We start from the raw sequence: 20,657 nt of genomic DNA on the forward strand, positions 1-20,657 counted from the left end.
ATGATATTTTATTTTTAAAAAAATTATATTAATAATTAAAAAATTTATTAATTTTTATTTTAAATTATTTTTATTTTTTTATAAAGTTAATTTGAATTTTTTTTATATAAGTATTTATTATTAAAAAATAATTTTACTTACAAACTTTTTATTAAATTTTTTTATACTAATAATTAATTATAACAAAATTAATTATTTAAATATTAATTTTCGCCACTGAATAATTTATTTGTACATATAGTTTTGCTATAATTATTTTTTAAATTTATTTAATTTAATAATTTTAAGCATATCAATGTAAAGCATATTTTATACATTGATTACAGTGAAATTTTATACTTGGTGGCGCATTGAAGTTCTACAAATAGTTTTATCAATTTCACAATAATAAGGTACTTAGTCTACTGGCTACTAAATGGACAAAAATGAAAGTAGAAATAGAGAGAAAACAAGAGAATTATAGTGGTTCAGTCAGTCAGGGACGTCTCTCTCTTTGAGTGTTTTGTCTGTTCTCTCTTTTTGAGAGTCTGTTAGTTTGGTTGTTTCTTTTGTCCTGTACTGTTTGATTGTTTTGCTTTTGTTGTCCCTCTTGGTACGTGTTTATTATGGCATCAACTAGTATCCCAGTGGAAGATCTTGAAGAGCGTTGGAAAGAGATTCAACTTGAAGAAGAGGAGGCAGAGGAGACATTCTATGAGGATAATGAAGCAGATGATGATTCGAACATTGACACCAGATGGTGTTTGGTTGGCCGACTACTCACAGGGAAGATATCTGACTTTCGTATCTTCCAAAATATCATGGCTGATCTCTGGAAACCCGGCAGAGGAATGTACGCAAAGCAGCTCGACCAAAACAGATTCTTGTTCCAGTTTTACCATGAGTACGACATCGAACGTGTTATCTCGGGCAGCCCATGGACCTATGACCGTAAACCATTAATCATTAACCGGCTGTATGAAGGTGACAACCCCCGAACTATTAGTCTCAATTCTCTTGATTTGTGGGTTCAAATCCATGATTTGCACAATGGTTTCATGACTAAGAAAGTGGCTACGGATGCGGGAAATTATGTGGGGTCTTTTATTGAATCGGATCCGAACAACTTCACTGGAGTTTGGCGGGAATATCTTCGAGTGCGTGTAAAGCTTTCTCTTGATTCTCCTTTAAAACGTAAAATGAAGTTCCGGAAACGTGACGGTGCCTCTTTCTATGCCACATTTCGTTATGAAAATGTTCCAACTTTCTGCTTCATATGTGGTCTGATGGGACACGCAGAGAGACTTTGTCACAGGAATTTCGACACACCAGCCCATCTTCTTGTAAAACCTTACGGTATGGGTATGAAAGCTCTCCCTCGGCGTCATCAAAACTTTGCTGTTTCCCCATACCTTCGGTCAGGCAAGGCGCCTGCAAATTCACAACCTGGTGTGAACACGGATGCTGCTGGAGCTAATCATGGGCAATCAACAGATCCTATTTTCATGGGAATATCTTCTCCTGATATTTCTCACTCTAAAACCAAGAATAAAGGGATTATGCTTTATGATAGTCAACAAGCTGATGTGGAATTGACCCAAGCTGAACTTAAAAGGAAACGATTTGCTGCAGAAAAAAACAATGGGCCTTCGGATGCTTCGGCTAATACTGAATCGGGCTCAAAAAACTTGAATATGGTGGGTGCTGGTATCCAGGCCCACCAATCGTTATGAGTACGTTAAGTTGGAATTGCCGTGGGCTTGGGAACCCACGGGCCCGACAATTCCTTGAGAACATTGTTGTTCAAAAGAAACCCAATTATGTCTTCCTATGTGAAACTTTGTGTAAAAGTGATATTATTGAAAGACTTAGAGTACGGTTGGGCTTTGAAGGAGCCCATTGTGTTGATGTCCAAGGTCATAAGGGTGGGCTTGCTCTGTTGTGGAAATGCAGTAGTGATGTGCGACTTCTTGGTTTTTCAAATAACCATATCGACATTGAGATAAACTCTCCCAATCTCCCTGTATGGCGTTTAACTGGTCTCTATGGAGAACCAAATCGCAGCCTTCGTTTCAAGACTTGGCAGCTTATTACCACTCTTTCCTCTGAATCCCAGCTTCCATGGTGCATAATCGGCGACATTAATAACATAGGCAATCAAAATGAGAAAAGAGGAGGCCGGTTGTACCCGAATTCGCTGATCGAAGGCTTCCAAAATGTCCTGAGTAATTGTAGTTTGATCGATATGGACCTTCGTGGCCATCCTTACACCTGGGAACGTGGCAAAGGAACAAGTAACTGGGTTGAGATACGCCTCGATAAAGCTCTTGTCTCTTCTCTCTGGCTTCAATCTTTCCCGTCGGCAACCCTCTCAAATGGAGAAGTTTCTTCGTCCGATCACCTGCCCATCTTTCTTGAGCCTTCCCCTGCGATTGTCACTGGTCCAGTGCATCAATTCAGGTTCGAAAATGCATGGACCAGGGAGCCTCTTTGTGCAGAAATTATCAAATCCTGCTGGGAAAATAATTCTCAATTGAGTTTTCAAGGTAAAATAACAATCTGCAGCAAAGCTTTATCTGAATGGGGAAAGAACATAACCTGCAATTTCAAAAAAAGAATTCGTGACAGTAAAGCAAAACTTGCTTCTCTTCAAGGTAACTCTGATCCTTCCTCTATTGTCAATTTCGGCCATGAACAAAATAACTATTTTGAAATTCTAGCACAACAAGAATTATACTGGAAGCAGTGGTCGAAGCAGTTTTGGTTACACAGTGGGGACAAAAATTCTAAATTTTTTCATGCTATGGCTAGCACCCGAAAACGCAGCAACAACATACAATACCTTCAAAATAATTCTGGTGTGTGGACAGCCTGGAATAGTGGTCTTGAAGAGGTAATTGTCAATTATTTTACCAACATTTACACCGCTGGGAATGTCAATTATAACCAGGTTGTAAGTGGCATTAATAGTTCAATCTCCACTGCCCAAAATCTTTGAGTTACTCAATGAGTTACTAGTGATGAAGTGCGCTTGGCTCTTTTTCAAATGCACCACGATAAGGCACCGGGGCCTGACGGTATGGGTCCTGGTTTTTTTCAGAAACATTGGAATATTGTTGGTTCAGACTTGATCTCTACTGCTTGTGATTTCTTTGAATCATGTACTTTTCCCTGTAATTTCAATGACACCAATTTGGTGTTGGTTCCCAAGAAGAAGTCTCCAACTACTATGAGTGATCTCCGCCCTATTGCTCTGTGTAATGTCTCTTATAAAGTGATCGCGAAGGTCCTTGCTAACCGCATGAAGCTTATTATTGAGCAAATTATCTCTCCCACTCAGAGTGCATTCATCCCGGGGCGCTTAATTTCAGACAACATCATGATTGCTTTTGAGGTAATGCACTATCTGAAAAGGAAGGTTCATGGTAAGAAAGGTTATATGGCGTTAAAGCTTGATATGAGCAAAGCCTATGATCGAGTTGAATGGGGATACTTAAGAGCTGTTATGCTTCAAATGGGTTTTGACCAACGGTGGGTCGACTTGATTATGACCTGTGTTTCTAGTGTGTGGTACTCTATCTTTCATAACGGTCATGTTATGGGGCCAATCACTCCAACCCGGGGAATCCGCCAAGGGGATCCGCTTTCCACCTACTTGTTCATAATCTGCGCGAAAGGTTTCTCGGCTCTTATCTCTCGGTTTGAAAGAGAGCGGTTGTTACAAGGGTGTCGTGTTGCTCAAGGTGCGCCCGTTATTTCTCATATGCTGTTTGCTGATGATAGCTATGTTTTTTGTCAAGCTAATAATGGTGCTGCTGGTAGCATCCTATCCCTTCTTCGGCAATTTGAATCTGCGTCTGGTCAGCAAATAAATTTGGGTAAGTCATCTGTTTTCTTCAGTCCAAATGTTCATGGTCATCTTCGCAATAGCATCTGCTCTATGCTCCATATGCCTGAAGCTTCTGAAAACAGCCTTTATCTGGGTCTCCCCAACATAATTGGGAGAAACAAAAATGCTATTCTTGGTTTTCTGAAGAATAAGGTTCTGAACAGAATTAATAGGCATTTGGTAAGTTTGCTATCTAGTGCGGGGAAGGAGATTCTCTTAAAAACAGTGGTTCAATCTCTTCCCACTTATGCTATGAGCGTCTTCCTTATTCCCCTTGGTACTTGTGCTGAGATTGAGAAACTAATGGCTCGTTTTTGGTGGAAAACTACAAGCAGTAAAGGCAATGGTATTATTTGGATGAATTGGGATCGTCTTTCTCGTCCAAAAGAAGCTGGCGGTTTAGGCTTCCGTCTTCTCCATGATTTTAATCTGGCTATGCTAGCTAGCGAGTGGCGGTTCTGTGTCACACGAGCTCCCTTGCCTCCAAGATCTTCAAAGCATGGCTATTTTCCTATGATGATTTTCTTTCAGTGACTTGGGCCGAAATCCTAGTTATGTTTGGCGCGGCATTTGGAGTTCCAAAGACTTGGTCAGACAGGGGTGTTAGACGCCTTATAGGTGCGGTTCCTCAACGAGTATTTTGCACCATCCTTGGCTCCCTGATGCTAGTAATCCTTACATCACCTCTTCCCATGTTGGCCTTATTGGACATAAGGTCAGTTCTCTTTTTTCGATGGATGACAGAAGTTGGGACGTAGAGTTAGTCCGTGACATGTTCAATGATAGGGATGCTAATTTAATTCTAAGTATTCCTCTAAGCTTCTCGGCTTCTTCTGACTTCTGGTCTTGGTCGATGAAACGCGGGTCAATTCTCGGTAAAAATGCTTATGGTATTCTTCGGGCTTCAAAAGATCCAAGAACTGGTAATAACAACTCAGGATTTTGGCAAAAATTATAGCAATTAAAGATCCCATGAGAAGGTCGGGAATTTCTTATGGCGTCTTGTTAGCTGGGACTTTGCCGACTTGTGTCAATCTCAGAACTAAACATGTTGATGTTCCCTCACTTTGCCCGAGTCACGTCGTCTTTGTACCTGAAACTATCTCTCATATTCTCCTCTCTTGCTCCTTTGCTACTTCCTGTTGGAATCATATGGGTCTTCCTGTTGGGCTCTCTCTTGACCTCTCCTTTGTTAGTTGGTTGGATGGGCTCTTCCACTCTCTTGATGCTGATCGGGTCTGCTCACTTGTTATGGTTGGGTGGTCCTTATGGAAAGCACGAAATTCAATAGTTTGGAAGGACAAGGTTCTCACTGTTGCGAATGTTCTTACTTCGGCTCGCATTGCTCTTGATCATTGGCGTAAAGCTCAGGATAACACCTCTCTATCTTCAATCTACTCTAGTAGCTTTGATGATGGAGCTGAGCTCTGGTCTAAACCTGTAACAAATACAATCAAGGTTAATGTTGATGCTGCGATCTTTGCAAGTGATAACCAATATGGCTATGGTATGGTTGCCAGGGATGATTCGGGTTCTCTCATTGAAGCAAAAGCTCACTGTTTTCATGGTGCTTTCGGACCTGCAGTGGTAGAAATAATGGGGATCAAAGAGGCGTTGAGCTGGATCAAGCGTCAAGGTTGGCAACATGTTGAGCTCGAATCTGGCAGTTTAGTCTCTATCCAGGCGATTCGCAATCATTCATCCCTCTGTTCCATCTTTGGGAATTTGGCTCAAGACTGTCATTCTCTTTTACTTTCTATGCCTTTAATAAAAATTCGTTTTGTGAAACGATCAGCAAACCGTCTAGCACATGTTGTTGCTAGGATGTCTCGGTCCTTATCTGGTCGTATTATTTCTGTGTCTAATGCTCCAGCTGCTGTTATGAATGTATTGTATTCAGAATGTTAATTTAATGAAGTTGAAATTTCATCAAAAAAAAAAAAAAAGGTACAAAGTATGCTTTAAAATGATAAGTTTAAAATTATTAAAGTAAATTAATTTAAAAGATAATTATGGTAGAATTATATATGTATAAATAAATTTGTAGTGAAAGTACTTAATAATCAATTTTGTTATAGTTAACTATTTGTATAAAAAAAAATTAATATAGCAAAGTTCGTAAGTAAAATTATTTTTTGAAAATAAATACTTATATAAAAACAATTCAAATTAACTTTATAAAATTAATAATAATTTTAAATAAAAATTAATAAATTTTCAATTATTATTATATTTTTTAAAAAGATAAATATTCATTAAATATTTTTATAATATGTATAAAGTTTTAATTGTATACAAGCAGTTTTATTGTAAGAGTATACACCTTACATCATAATAACCACATGATCTAAAATCAATAGTGAAAAAAGTTCCCTAGTAGTAGGAAACTTTTGCTAGGTCCTACCATAATCTTGCCCCCATATATATAAATATATATAAAAATTCCCTACCTCCATACTATTATAATACTTTATATGAATTTACATAATAGTGTTTTATGTGGATAACTATATGCCGATTATGCAATTAGGATTATAATGAGATAGTTGATTTTATTAATTGCATTTGAGGCACATGATACCACCTTAATGACTATAAATAGACTCATTAAATTATAGTCCATCACTACTAGCAAACTATGTCCACTTTACCTCTTATGCAATGTTTGGTAGAAAGGAGGGAGAGTATGATGGATGGAAAGTTTTGAAAGGATAGGGAGTAAGTGGAATAGAGAGGATATTTATTTATATTGTTTGGTATTCGAAGTAAAATTGAAAGAATAGAGAGTGAAATAAATATTAAAATTACTATTTTAACATTTTCTTTTTTTGATCAAGAAGAATACTTCATTAATCACCAACTAAGCAAAACTGTACAAAAACAAAGGGCAGCCCCTCAATCAAAATAATCTCTCTACAAAGCTTCTCTCATGCCCTCTCATACTTCTATTTTTAACCACCTGTAATCTATAGTATATGATTCTTTTTACATCATTAACAATGGAGTTGACAGAAAAAGAATGTCTATTGAAAATACAATTGTTCCTATTGTTCCAAATACTATACACTGTTGCAGCCAACACAGCAACAAGAAATATGTGTCTGAAGTTGGTGATTCTAACCTGAAGCCAGCTTTTCCAACCTGCAGCAGCAATCGGCCACGCCTGATATCCCAGCCAAGCGAAAACTCCCTGCAGCACTCTATTCGACAGCACACAGTCAAAAAATAAATGGTCATGATTCTCGGCTTCCATCTCACAAACAGGGCACTCCAAAGATTCAGAGATAATTCGAAACTGAGCCAGCTTATCTCGAGTTAGCAGATTATTATTGACCACTTGCCATATATGAATCTGTGTTTAGGAAGGTTTAGAGAACTCCAAACAGCTGTGTTGTAGGGGAAAGGATGTTGGACTAATTTGCTATTGCAAAGCCAATTAGTTTTAAATTTCTTACCTCTCCCAGCCGCTTGCACATCTTCTCTTGAGAACTTGTCTCTCACATGGCAAAGTTTACGCCAATACCAACTCGAATCTTGTTTAAGTTCATAGTCCCAAAAGTTTTTATTCTTCAAATAGATACTATTGACCCATTTGACCCAAAGCAAGTCTCTCTTAGAAGTGATAGCCCAAACATACTTAGCCAAAATAGCATGATTCCATCTAATCCCATCTTTGAGCCCAAGACCTCCATAATTCTTAGGAAGGCAAACTTTCTCCCAGGAAGCCAAGTGGATCTTACTTCTATTGCCATTCCATCCCCAAAGGAAACCTCTACAAATCTTCTCCACTTCCTTAGTGACACTGTGAGGTAACACAAAAATGCTCATCCAGTAGTTTCGAAGCCCAAGAAGCACTGAGTGAATCAACTGCACCCTTCCTGCATAAGACAGATGTCTACTAGCCCAAGTATGTAATCTTTGCCTCATTTTCTTAATAATGATACCACAGTCCTCTGCTTTCCATTTAGTTGGCCTTAAAGGAACTCCTAAGTATCGAAGCGGATAGCTCCCTTCCATCAGCCCAAAATCTCTCATTATACTCTGCTTTACATCTGAATCCACCCCTCCAAAGTAAATTTGAGATTTTGAAGTATTAATGGAGAGACCACTCACTGCACTAAACTCCTCAAGAGTATCCTTGAGAGCTTTAACAGATTGTTGAGTACCTTTGCTAAATAACATTAAGTCATCAGCAAAGCATAGACTCACAATTCTAAGCTCCTTGCACATGGGATGATACCTGTAATTTGCACAACTAGCAACTTTTTGAAGACAACGGGTTAGATATTCCATAACAAGCACAAATAAGAGAGGGGATAATGGGTCACCTTGCCTGAGCCCTTTTTTCCCTTTGAAGCTTCCTTGGATTCTCCCATTCATGATGATAGAGTAGCTAGTTGCTCTAACACAAGTCATGATCCACTATTTTAACATTTTTAATGTAATTATATATTATATTTTGAATGGTAGAAAGGTCATTTTAGATAGCTTTTTTGTCGTTTTCTTCAATTTTCCCATTTTTTGAGAGATTAGAAATTGTGTATTTGGAGGAAAAGTTCCTCCCTCCATCAATCATTTCCCTTCCCTTCTCCCTCTTGTCAAATAAGGGAATTCATAAATCCCTTTATTCCTCTCTTCTCTACGAAACATAGTGTTAGGGTAAATTAGCATATATATATATATATGGTTTTAGTGGAATATGATATATATATATATATATATATATTTGTATATATGGGTGACTATTCAATGGTTACATTTTTATTGTAACCATATGGTTATATTTTTCTTTAACCTATAATAGCACATTACTAATAGGTATACTTTCCTTTTTTAGATTTAATTAATTATAATTAACTATTTTTTTAAAATAATTAATTAAATAGACATTCCTTTTTTAGAATTATTTAATTATAATTAACTATTTTCTTAAATAATTAATTAAATATTTAACAAGACCTATTTTAGCAATTAATATTTATATTTAAATCCTTACTTGAATTATTTTAATAATTAAGCCATTTAATTATAATATTTACAATAAAATTTATTTTTTTACAAAAATTAAACTTCTTTTGACACAAATTAAAATTCTCTTCTTATAATAAATTTCCAAATAATTAATTATTTTTAAATGATATTTAATTATTTTGTTAGAATTATATGAACTAAGTATGAGGCCTCAAGCTAATCAATCGATAACAAGTGCAGCCATTTTTTTTTCTAAAAAATCCTTCAACTTATTTCATTTTTTACTTTTTAAATATTTAAATAAAAAAAATTAAATAATTAAGTGTAATAATTTAAAATTAAGATTACAAGAATAATAAAATTTAAATTATGAAATTATATGTGTATAATTTTAAATTATAAAAATTTTTGCTATAAAATTTTAAATAATTTAAGTATAAAAAAAATAAATTGCTAAAAGATCCTTATATAGTAATAAATTACAAAAAATTAATTAATAATTATAATTAATTTAATTTTAAAATATAATTAATCTTAATTAAAGTTTTATAAGGAAATAAATGATTAGGTTACTTTCAGGTTACAAGTTATTTATTATTTATTTTTATTTAATTTCTAAATTAATCACAACCATTTAATAGTAATCCAATGGCTTAAAAAAATGTAACCATGATGGTTACAATAAAAATGTAACCATTGAAACCTCTACCATATATATATATATATATAAGGGTGATAAGGTGATAAAGGGTTTTTGCTAGGGCATGCTTTTCATAAGTTCTCTACTTAGATGTATTTATGGTGAATCAAGGAGACTCACAAATAGAGAATGTCAATATTAAGGTATGTTTATTATTATTCAATGTCTTAAATAAAATGATTTGATTTTTAGTTGTTTGATGAGTATTATAATTGTTATTGTTGGGATGCATTATGATTATATAATACTCATTGGGTTTGAAAATTAACAAGTGGTATCAGAGCCTATTCATTTAATTTTAGGGCTTCCATTTCACAAAAATATTTGTTAAAAATCTTATTTTTTTTTTTTTGAATAATAATTTTCTACTGGTGGAAATCATATTTGATAGTGGGGATGAAGTATAATGATTATTGGGGCTATATTCACTATAAGAAAAAAATGCTTTTGCTGGCATAAATTTGCGCCGACAAAACTAGGCACAACGCGCCGGTAAACTTTTGTCGGCACCTAAATGCGTCACGAAAACTTGCCCGCAATACTCGGTCGGTAAAACAATCTTTACCGGCGCAATATCCAAATGCATCGGCAAAACTAGGTTTACTGGCGAGTTTATGTGCCAACAAAAATTCTAACGTCGGTGTTAATATCTGGTTAAATCGAGCCATTGGTCGGTAAGATGACTTTAACTGGTGTAGAAATTTGCGAGTTTTTTTATTTGGCAGGTAAAATCCTTACGCGCCAATTGGAATATGGTAGGAAATAGTTATACCCGTGCATTTATGCACCAAAAAGAAACTTACCTGACATATTTTATTGATGGTTTGGGTAAGTTTTGCTGAGGCAAAAGCTTGCTTTGTTATTTTTTTAAATTTGATAATTTATTATATTTTAATAATTTATAATAGTATTATAATTAATTTTGAATACTAAATTATATTTGAAAGAAATATAATCAAATAAAAAAAAATAGTATTCACATATATCATTAAATAGAATCCCGATCGAATTACTATAAAAATATGTTCGAGATGTAAAGTTAGTAACTAAATAAAAATGGTAAAGTAAAATATTAAAATAAGTTTGAGAAACAAGAGTCAAGTTCAAAAATTAATTATAAAATATCTATGGTCCTAAAGACAGGTAATTCTATTGTCGTCGTTATTCTGAGTCTAGGGACAACGTGATGAAGATCTAGCACCCACTACTACAAAGAGAGTTTTTTGCTTCGGTTATTAAGTGACATATAAAGTATTGCTTCGATTTGTGTAACCAACGCTATAACATAGACGCAAATACTAATTTTTTTACTTTGGCTATGAACCGACGCTAATTCGTTGTTTGCTTCAATTATGAACTGAAGCAAAAGAAAAAAGATTTTTGCTTCAGGTCATAACTGAAACAAAAAATTAGTGCATTGACGCTAATTGTTTTTAGCTTCAGTTCAAAAACATTAAAAAAAAACATTAAAACCAAACAATTCCAATCAAAAATAAATTCAATATCACATTATTAATTTAACATATCAACAACAACTTCTCTTTTAAATCCCATCATTTTTTTTTTGACAAAAAAAAGTCATAAATTTAACAATGAATATATTTGTACATATTATCAAATTTCTCTTATTTTTCACATAGCCAACTCTACAAATTTTCTCTAATGCAACAATAAAATTGAGGTCAACTCCAGGTAAACTTCTTCACTCACCCTGAAAAGATTATTTAATAAAAAGGATAAACTTTCATATGAGAAAAGGGATATTGGCGGCTAAACCACTTGAATTTTACGGTTTGTAACACTTAACCACAAACACCGAATTTTTGGCGGCTAAACAACCTAAACCCTGGTTCCGTTTTACTCTGCACACCTCCGTCTAAAAATTACAGTTAAGTGCCACGGTGGACTGTCCAGTTGTACACACTTGTATACGTGGCAAATTTTTAGTGGTCCACGTAATATTAGTATTAAAAAATAATTATAAATATTTAAAAAAAATTAAAAAATCGGATTTTTTTTTTAATTTTTTTTCCTTTTCCTTTTTCTTTTTCTATTTTCTTTTTCTTTTTTGTTTTTCTCTTTTTCTTTTTCTTTCTCTTTCTTCTCGACGGAACCCCCCCTAACCCTTCTTCTTCTTCTTCTTCTCGACAAACCCCCCCCCCCCCAAAAAAAAAAAACTTAGACAGATCATATCAAATCTTTCATGATGATGTGAGTAAAGAAGAAGCCAACCCACTTCGGATATTTGTGATTATGAGAGACTTTCTTGGCATGTTGGACAATGTATGTAAGTAGCTTCGTAGTTTAAATTCAAAAGCTCACCGTAGTCCGAACCCTCTGTCTCCGTTCAAATAGATGGCTTTACTTTTTATTTTCTTTTTTTCTTCTTTATTGTGCATTTTATGAATATGTAATTCTTATCATTAATCAACCAGAATGTATTCTGATTTTGTTTTTTGTGTAAAGATTTGGATTTGTTTTAGGTTGAATTGTTTGTCAACTTTTAGTAGTCTGGTATTTTATTTTTGAGCTTTCTTAAGTCGAGAAACAAATCTTATGTTGTTGTAAGTTGTAACCAATGTAAAAAGTGATCTTTAATGTTTCTTCTTTTTTTTTTCTAAACAAAAGAACAAAATTTATTAAAACACAACCACCGAACTACAAAGCAAGCTCCCAAGAACACAAACACTGAAGTGTTAATCAAAGACAAAACATAGACAGATCACTAACCCTTCTTCTTCTTCTTCTTCTTCTTCTGCCATTCTTCTTCTTCTTCCTATCGACAGAACACCCCCCCCCCCCAAAACTTAGACAGATCATTCCAAATGGTTCATGGTGATGTGAGTAAAGAACCCCCCTCCACGAATGTCTATGGAGTCTTCGTCGAGGCAGTCGAGGAAGAGGAGTTGACGGAGTCCGTACCGATTGAAGAACCGTGAGAGAGTGAGGAATGCGATGATTGTGAGGCCTAATTCGGGTATCTGGGTGAGTGTGTTGAAGGAGATGACCATGGAATCGTCTTCGCTGCCTTCCTCCGTCGATTGCCTTTTGCCGGACGGAGACGGTTGTGCGGGCGGGGACAATGAAGGTGAAGAGCACGAAAAAAATGTAGGGGAGTTCTGTCGATAGGAAGAAGAAGAAGAATGGCAGCAGAAGAAGAAGAAGAAGAAGAAGAAGGGTTAGGGGAGGGGGGTTCTGTCGAGAAGAAAGAGAAAGAGAAAGAAAAAGAAAAAGAGAAAAGAAAAAAAGAAAAAGAAAAAGGAAAAAAATAAAATAAAAAAAAAAATTAATATGATTTTTAATTTTTTTTTAAAATATTTATAATTATTTTTTAAAAACTAATATTACGTGGACCACTAAAAATTTGCCACGTGTACACACAGTACACCGCGACACTTAACTGTAATTTTTGGACGGAGACGTGCAAAGTAAAACGGAACCAGAGTTTAGATAGTTTAGCCGCCAAAAATTCAGTTTTTGTGGTTAAGTGTTACAAACGGAAAAGTTCAGGTGGTTTAACCACCAATATCCATATGAGAAAATCTCTCTTTAGTTGAAACTTGACTCTATAGAACACTAATGAGTAAAAATTAATGGCACCTTGGGACATTCTTGTTTTGGTACTTTCTTCAAAGTTCTTGAGTCTTCCCGTAAACAAAAAAATTAAAACTAAACTATCATCAACAAAACATACCTATGCAATACTATCATCAACAAAACATACCTATGCAATTATAAAAGATCAAAGTTTGAACCAACCATGAACAATATTTTATATTATCCCTCCATTCAAATTCTAATAACAAAAAAGAAAATCACTACTAACCAACCAAATTACTACAATTTGATCTATACATATATAGGACATAATCAATGATTAAAACTCACAAAGAAGAAGCTAGACTTATTTACAGAACATTTAGAATTTGAATGGTAGAAAATTAAAGAAATAACTTGGTAATGCAAGCATCCTATTAATGGAGCTTGTTGCTCCAAATACAATGTAATCAAACAAAAACTCTTCTCTAATAAGTTACAACAGTAGCTAAAGATAACATTTTATGATTGACAAAATAACACAAACATACAAATTTGATTTGTATTGCCAATTCTAATTTGTAAACTTAGAAAACAAAAAAATAATGGTAAAATAAACTTGTGTTCAATCTGATTTGTAAACTTAGAGTACTCATTGTGTTAATATCAATAATTGAAAAGATGTTTTGAGAGAGAGAGAGAGAGAGAGAGAGAGAGAGAGAGAGAGAGAGAGAGAGAGAGAGAGAGAGAGAGAGAGAGAGAGAAGGGGAGCAGTACCTCTTTCTTCCCTATTTGTGTGTAGACGAAATTTAGCAAGGACTGTTTGGCTTTCCTATATAACTTGACAATACACCACAACCTTAGGAATCGTCCTCCTTGGAGAGTAGGAAAGCGCCTTAACTCATGTTAGTGACAAACATAAAAGTGTGAATATTCTCTACTAAAACAAAACAATAAAAAAGCTTTCCTTTCACTTTTTATTTTTCGCTAAAGGAATAAAACTGAAATTAACCATTCATTGAACAGAATAGCAACTAATTACTTTCCCTAAATTTACCTGAGTTTCCCCCACTTATTTCCCCACGAGTTATTTCAACACAAAGTATAGCTGGTTATCAAAAACGCCATAAATTCAGCCACCACCAGGCCATCTAAATATTGAATAAAGGTAAGAAAAAATTGTTAGACAAAATTGAAATCACATTCTCTTGAAATTTTGACTTCCAAAAAAGCACTCTCAAAGACTAGTGATAACATAAGGTGGGAAAATGCAGAACAAAGTTTCAAAATAGTGTACAATGAACCTAAAACATAATGCTTTTAATTAAGGACAGCTACACCTGTGAAATATTCTTATTCTACGAATAATATGAATGAAAAATGAACAACTCACCCCTGCATCAACAACAATAGGCCTACCAAGATGATCCATCTCATATTCAAGTTCTTCAATGCTTTTGTTAATAAAAAATGTGATGCTAAGTATCCTAGTTCTCATTACAGACTCCAAATACTAAAAACAAACATTACATAGTCAGCAAGAAAACTTGTATAATGGAACAAAAATTCAGAACGACAACAAAAATAATCATTAAAAGAAAAAAAATAATAAAAAAAATCTAAACCTTTGAGAGAAGCTTTGTAAGATATTTTGAACTTATTTTACTAGCCCAATGCTCATAGTGAGGACTAGTTGCAAAGTACTCTCGCTCCTTACGCCTTGCGATATATAATCATGTCTACATTTTTATTAAGGTCAGCTTGTGAATGATTAACAATTCAAACCGAAAGATGTTGCAACCTATAAGATCTTCCTTCAAAAACCTTACTTGCAGAATAAAAATAAAGTGAGACGAACACAGATAATGTTTTAATTAGAATTACTACTTCAACCGTTAGCACTTCCTGAATGGACGTGGGAAGACATTACAATGGACTTTGTGGTCGGATTGCCCAGAACAACAGGAATGTACGACTCAGTATGGGTCATAGTGGATCCTTTTACAAATTCAGCACATTTCCTGCTTGTGAAAATAATGTATACAGTGGATCAGTATGTTGAGTTATATGTGAAGTAAATAGTTCATCTTCATGGGGTCCTAAGTCTATCGTTTTAGATAGAGACCCTAAATTTTACATCGAAGTTTTGGATGAGTCTATAGAAAGCCATGAGTACTAACCTAAAGTTTAGTACGGCATATCATCCTCAAACGGACGGGCAGTCTGTACAACCCATTTAAATACTGGAAGATTTCTTACGAGCTCATGTCATGGACTTTGGAGGTTCGAGGAATAAAGTATTTGCTCTAATTGAGTTCTTCTACAACAATAGTTAACAAAGTACCATAGGAATGGCTCCCTATGAGATGCTTTATGGCAGAAAATGTCGTTTCCCAATCTATTGGGACGAAACTGGAGAACAGAAATATTTGGGCCGTGAATTAATCCAGAGGAAAAATGAGGCAATAGACAGGATCAAAGCTCGAATGCTTGCTTCACAAAGTAGGCAGAAAAGTTATGCAGATCCCAAGCGTCGAGACATTGCATTTCAGGAAAGAGGACATATTTTCTTACGGATGTCACCAATGAAGGATATTAGATGTTTTGGAAAGAAAGGCAAACTAGGTCCTAGGTTCATAGGACCTTTCGAAGTACTTAAGAAAATCGGACAGGTGGAATAACGGTTAGCTTTGCCTCCAACATTATTAGTTGTGCATAAAGTATTCCATGTCTCGATATTAAGAAAGTATGTGTCTGATCCAGTACATATCCTAAGCTATGAAGCCCTAGCATTATAACCGGATCTGTCTTATGATGAGAAGCCAGTGTCAATCTTGGATAAAAAGGAAAAAGTTCTTCGAAACAAAACCATAGTGTTGGTTAAAGCGCTCTAGAGAAATAGTAAAGTGGAAGAGGCCACTTGGGAATTGGAGTCGGTCATGAGGACTCAATGTTTAGAGTTATTCAAGTTAGATTTCAAGGACAAAATCCTTTTAACGGGGGGATAATTGTAAAGACCGCTAAATTTCATTACCATAAATAATTAAATAATTAGGGTTTAATTATGAAATTAATTCATTAGTCATTATTTATGCATTTGTGGAGATTCATTTGAATCTAAAATATGCTAATTATATTATGCATGAAATTTCTTGTTTTCAGTATTTGTGTTCGGTAGCAGTGGAACACGAAGATGGACCATTAGAGAGTCACGTCTTCATATGGTTTAGAATTTTATTAGTAGCGGGGCAACACGGTTAAATATTGGAAGTGTTGGGAAATTATCGAGGTTGGGTAATGACTAAACTACCCTTGGTTATCATTTAACCTTTGAAGTTTGACTAGGGGCAAAATGGTCATTTTACTAGGAAATCCTTTTCATCACTTTGTGGATTTATACTTATTTAGGTTCTGATCATTTAAGTATGTATTATTAATTTAGTTATATTGGTTTTTAAAAGAAAGAGTTAGAAAAGCCTAGAACACTCTCTTTCCAACTCTCTCTCTCTCTTTCGAATTATCAAGAACCAACAAGAAGGGAAGGGTTTCTGCTGCAATTCAAATGATTCCAACAAGGTTTAGGTGTTCTAATCTAAGGTATAACTCTCTAGCCTTCTTCCCTTTGATTTTCCTTAGCTCAAGATACATTTTGGTTCATGATTTTGTGAATTGAAGTTCTGTGGTTGTGTAATCAGTTTAATTTTGTGTTTTGGAGTTAGGATAGGATTATTGGAGTGGTTTTAAGTTATGTTAGTAGAGTAAGGTGTTGTTTGAGAAAAATTGAGGTTAGAGAACTCAACTTCGTTCTTTAATGGTGTTTTGAATTTCTGGGTGAATTGTTGAGGGTTATTGCTTGTTTTGGGTTTATTATGGTACGTATTCTGAAAGTTATTGTGAAGTTTGGGGTTCATTTGTGATGTTGGGAGCATTTTTTGGGTTTTCCTGCACTAAACCGGTCGACCGGTTGGTCCCTAGGAAACCCCACCGAACCGAAATTTCGGTTGGGGAATCGGTCTACCGGTTGGGGCAGTTTTGCAAATCCTAGTTTTTCCTATTTTTGCAATATTTAGGGTATGGTCATGTTATCCATCTATAGGAAAATTTCTAATTTTGATTCTAAGTCCCCGAAAGGTATTTTAGCGTGTCTCTCATCAGAATTATGAATATTATGATATAGGGCGCTGTAAAGCGTCGAGATGTCATTTCACTCAGGCTGACCGACACGTTTGAACTGAGAAACAAGGTAAGATTAGCATAGAACATATTATATGTGCATGCTATGTTCATGATTGTATATGTTTTGGGTGGTATCATAGCGACACAACCGTTGTGTCGGTTCGACAGTACATGCATCGTACTGGTTAAGAGTGATATTCACCCCAGGGAGTATTAATTGGCGCTATCATAGCGACACAACTATTGTGTCGGTTCGGCAGTACAGGCATAGTACTAGTTAAGAGTGATATCATGGCCGATTGTACTCTTAGGTGCTATTGATGCTATCATAGCGGTACGAACATAGTGCCGGTCCCCTAGTGAGATCATAGTGCTGGTAGTGGGTGATATCATGGTCCATAGCACCAACCATTGAAAACGTTCTTAATCATTCGGTTAGTCTTGTGAATAGGTGTATGGGCACCTAGACACAAGTTCGTTATATATGATTTGCTATATGCATATCTTACTGAGTGTGTCGACTCATCAGTTTGCTACCTTGTGTAGGTAAGGGTAAGCTAAGTTGGAGGAACAGTGAGATGGAGCTCGGCAAGGATTGTACATATCGTGGCAGTGCAACCTGGAGGGTTTTGATCTTATCACATTTTGAGTTTTATTTTGGTGTTGCCCTGTAGTTTGTAAAAAAAATATATAATATATTATGTAACTATATATGTAGTATATGTATTTTCGACAACAATTTTAAACTTCGGATCCTGACTTACGAGGTTTTATAAATATAATAAAATAAGTTTATATCCGAATTAGTCAATTTTTAAATATGGGCATTACAGATTTGGTAGTGAAAAAGTATATATAAATGATTTTGTTAAACTGCCACATACTATTAATAATCATTAATTTAAAATATTAGAAAAAATAGTAAATTAAAAATTTTGTGGTATAAGTATATGAATATTTTTTATTAAAAAAATATAAAAAATGAGAGAATGAAGAGAGAATACATAGACCTATTTGAACCAATTTTAATTTGCCATGTCAGCATCTCATTAAATATGTAACCATAATGGCTACATTTTTCTAGCCATTAAATTATCATTGAATGATTGTGATTAATTTAGAAATTAAATAAAAATAAATAATAATTAACTTATAACCTAATAGTCACCTAATAATTTATTTTCTTATAAAACTTTAATGAAAATTAATTATATTTTAAAATTAAATTAATTATAATTATTAATGAGTTTTTCATAAAGGATCTTTTGGCAATTTTTTTGCCCTTAAATTATTAAAAATTTTTATAGCAAAATTCTTTATAATTTAAAATTATAAACACATAATTTCATAATTAAAATTTTATTATACTTATAACTTTAATTTAAAATTATTACACTTAATTATTTAGTTTTCTTTTATTTAAATATTTAAAAAGTAAAAAGTGAAATAGGTTAAATGTATTTTCTAAAAAAAATAAATGGCTAAACTCCAACATTTTTTTTTATAAGGAGTCATTTACTCAAAAAATCAATCCATATTTAAAAACAAAGTCAAGCTCCCTCAGAAAACGAAGCAACCTCAAATTCGAATAGAAAACCTCATACTTAGTTCTTCTAGTTATAAAAAATAATTTAATATCATTTAAAAATAATTAATTATTTAAAAATTTATTATACAAGAAGAGAATTCTAATTTGTATAAAAAGAAATCTAATTTTCGTAAAAAAAAAAGATAAAATTTCATAGTAAATATTATAATTAAATAGTTTAACGGTTAAAATAATTATAGTAGGAATTTATATTAAAAATTATTTATAATTATTAATGGTTAAAAGAGGTCTTGTTAAATATTTAATTAATTATTTTAATAAAATAATCAATTATAATTAATTGATTCTAAAAAAAAGAAATTTTGGTAATATGCTATATTGATTAGAAAAATGTAAAAATGTAATCATGATAGTTACAATAAAGAAGTTTTATTTGAATTCCAATTTCAATTAATATCATCTTGAAAGATCTCCTATATATATTTGTAAAGGTTGATATGTATGATCTTTTTAAATTATGTGGAAATTAATCCGAAAATAATGCCCACATAATTAGAGGCAATATAACGTACTGGTTGCTTTGTACGTACGCAACTATAAGTGGATATAAAAGATATCTACTTGTATGAAAGTTTTCTGCTTTAAATGTACGCTGGGAGCAGAGATGAAGTTTCAAGATTCAGCTCTCAATAGGTAAGTATATTGCTGCTGCTAATTCTTCTTCTTTTCTTCTTGAAATTAATAGTAATTTTCTGCATATTAAAATATTGATAAAGATAACATTCCTTCACGATTCTTTAACCTGAAATTAAGTTCATTATTAATTTTTTCCACAGTAAAAATGTAATTAATGAAGAAACAAGATTAGTCTTGGAGATTATGGAGTAATTAAGATGGTGTGGAAATTGGATTCGAAGACACTTATTGCGACACAGAAGACACTTAATTTGCTCTGTTTTGTGACGCAATAAGTGTCTCCCAATCCAATTTTGCATAGCCTTCTTAAGTAACCCTGACTATGAGACAGAGGATCAACATCAACAATTCACAGGGTGATGATGTCTATGCTGAAGTCCCAAAGGTACATTCTATTTATTTAGTTAACTAGTAAATAAAACTATAGCCCCCACTAATAAAAAATTAAACATAAATTTTTTAGTTTGATAACTATGGACTAAAATAGTAAAAAAGCCCCATAAAATTAAATAAATAATTATAATATAGGTATAAATATTTTTTATGATAAATAAGCCCCCCTAAAAATTTTAGTTTTGCTCATAATAATAATAATTGAACTTATGTATTAATTTATTTTATAAATATATAATTAATTTATTTTATAATTATATTTAATATTATTTATAATGTTAACTTCTAATTAATTAATATTATTATAGTAACTACCAAATAAAAAATAATAACAAAAAATCATATATAATATATAGAGATTTGTAAGTGTATATATTTAAACACACATTATGGGCCCGTTTGGCACAGCTTTTGGAAAAGCTAAAAGCTGCTTTTCAAAAAAGCTGTGACAAAAAAGTGTTTGGTAAGCAGTTAAAAAACAGCTTATTGAAGAAATTATGGAAAAGCTACGGTAAAAGTTTAAAGATGACAACCCAACTTTTAGAAAAAGCTGTTTTGATTAAAAGACTTTATAATAAATTATTTTTACTAAAAATTTATTTAATTATTTATTATATATTATAAAAAATAAAAATATTTTTTAAATGAAAAAATATTTAAAAATAAATAATATTTAAATTTTTAATTTTTTATTTTATTTTAAAAAATATTTTATATTGATATTTTTATTATTAACAAATAATATCAATTTATGTTTCTTATAAACT

General features: G+C 33.2%; 1 protein-coding gene across 1 annotated transcript; it reads left to right on the forward strand.

Annotated features, from left to right (window-relative positions):
• Window positions 1–4,840: 4,840 nt before the first annotated feature.
• On the forward strand, window positions 4,841–5,776 carry LOC133034390 (uncharacterized). The gene has a single exon (XM_061109470.1). The coding sequence runs from the start codon at window positions 4,841–4,843 to the stop codon at window positions 5,774–5,776; it is 936 nt and encodes a 311-aa protein (XP_060965453.1).
• The last annotated feature ends 14,881 nt before the right edge of the window (window positions 5,777–20,657 follow it).

This window comes from Cannabis sativa, chromosome 2, assembly GCF_029168945.1.
Source record: "Cannabis sativa cultivar Pink pepper isolate KNU-18-1 chromosome 2, ASM2916894v1, whole genome shotgun sequence".
NCBI classification, from domain to species: Eukaryota; Viridiplantae; Streptophyta; class Magnoliopsida; order Rosales; family Cannabaceae; genus Cannabis; species Cannabis sativa.

Coding starts and splice junctions, on each gene's coding strand:
- LOC133034390 (XM_061109470.1), top strand. CDS start 4,841: ATGAGAAGGTCGGGAATTTCTTATGGCGTCTTGTTAGCTGGGACTTTG.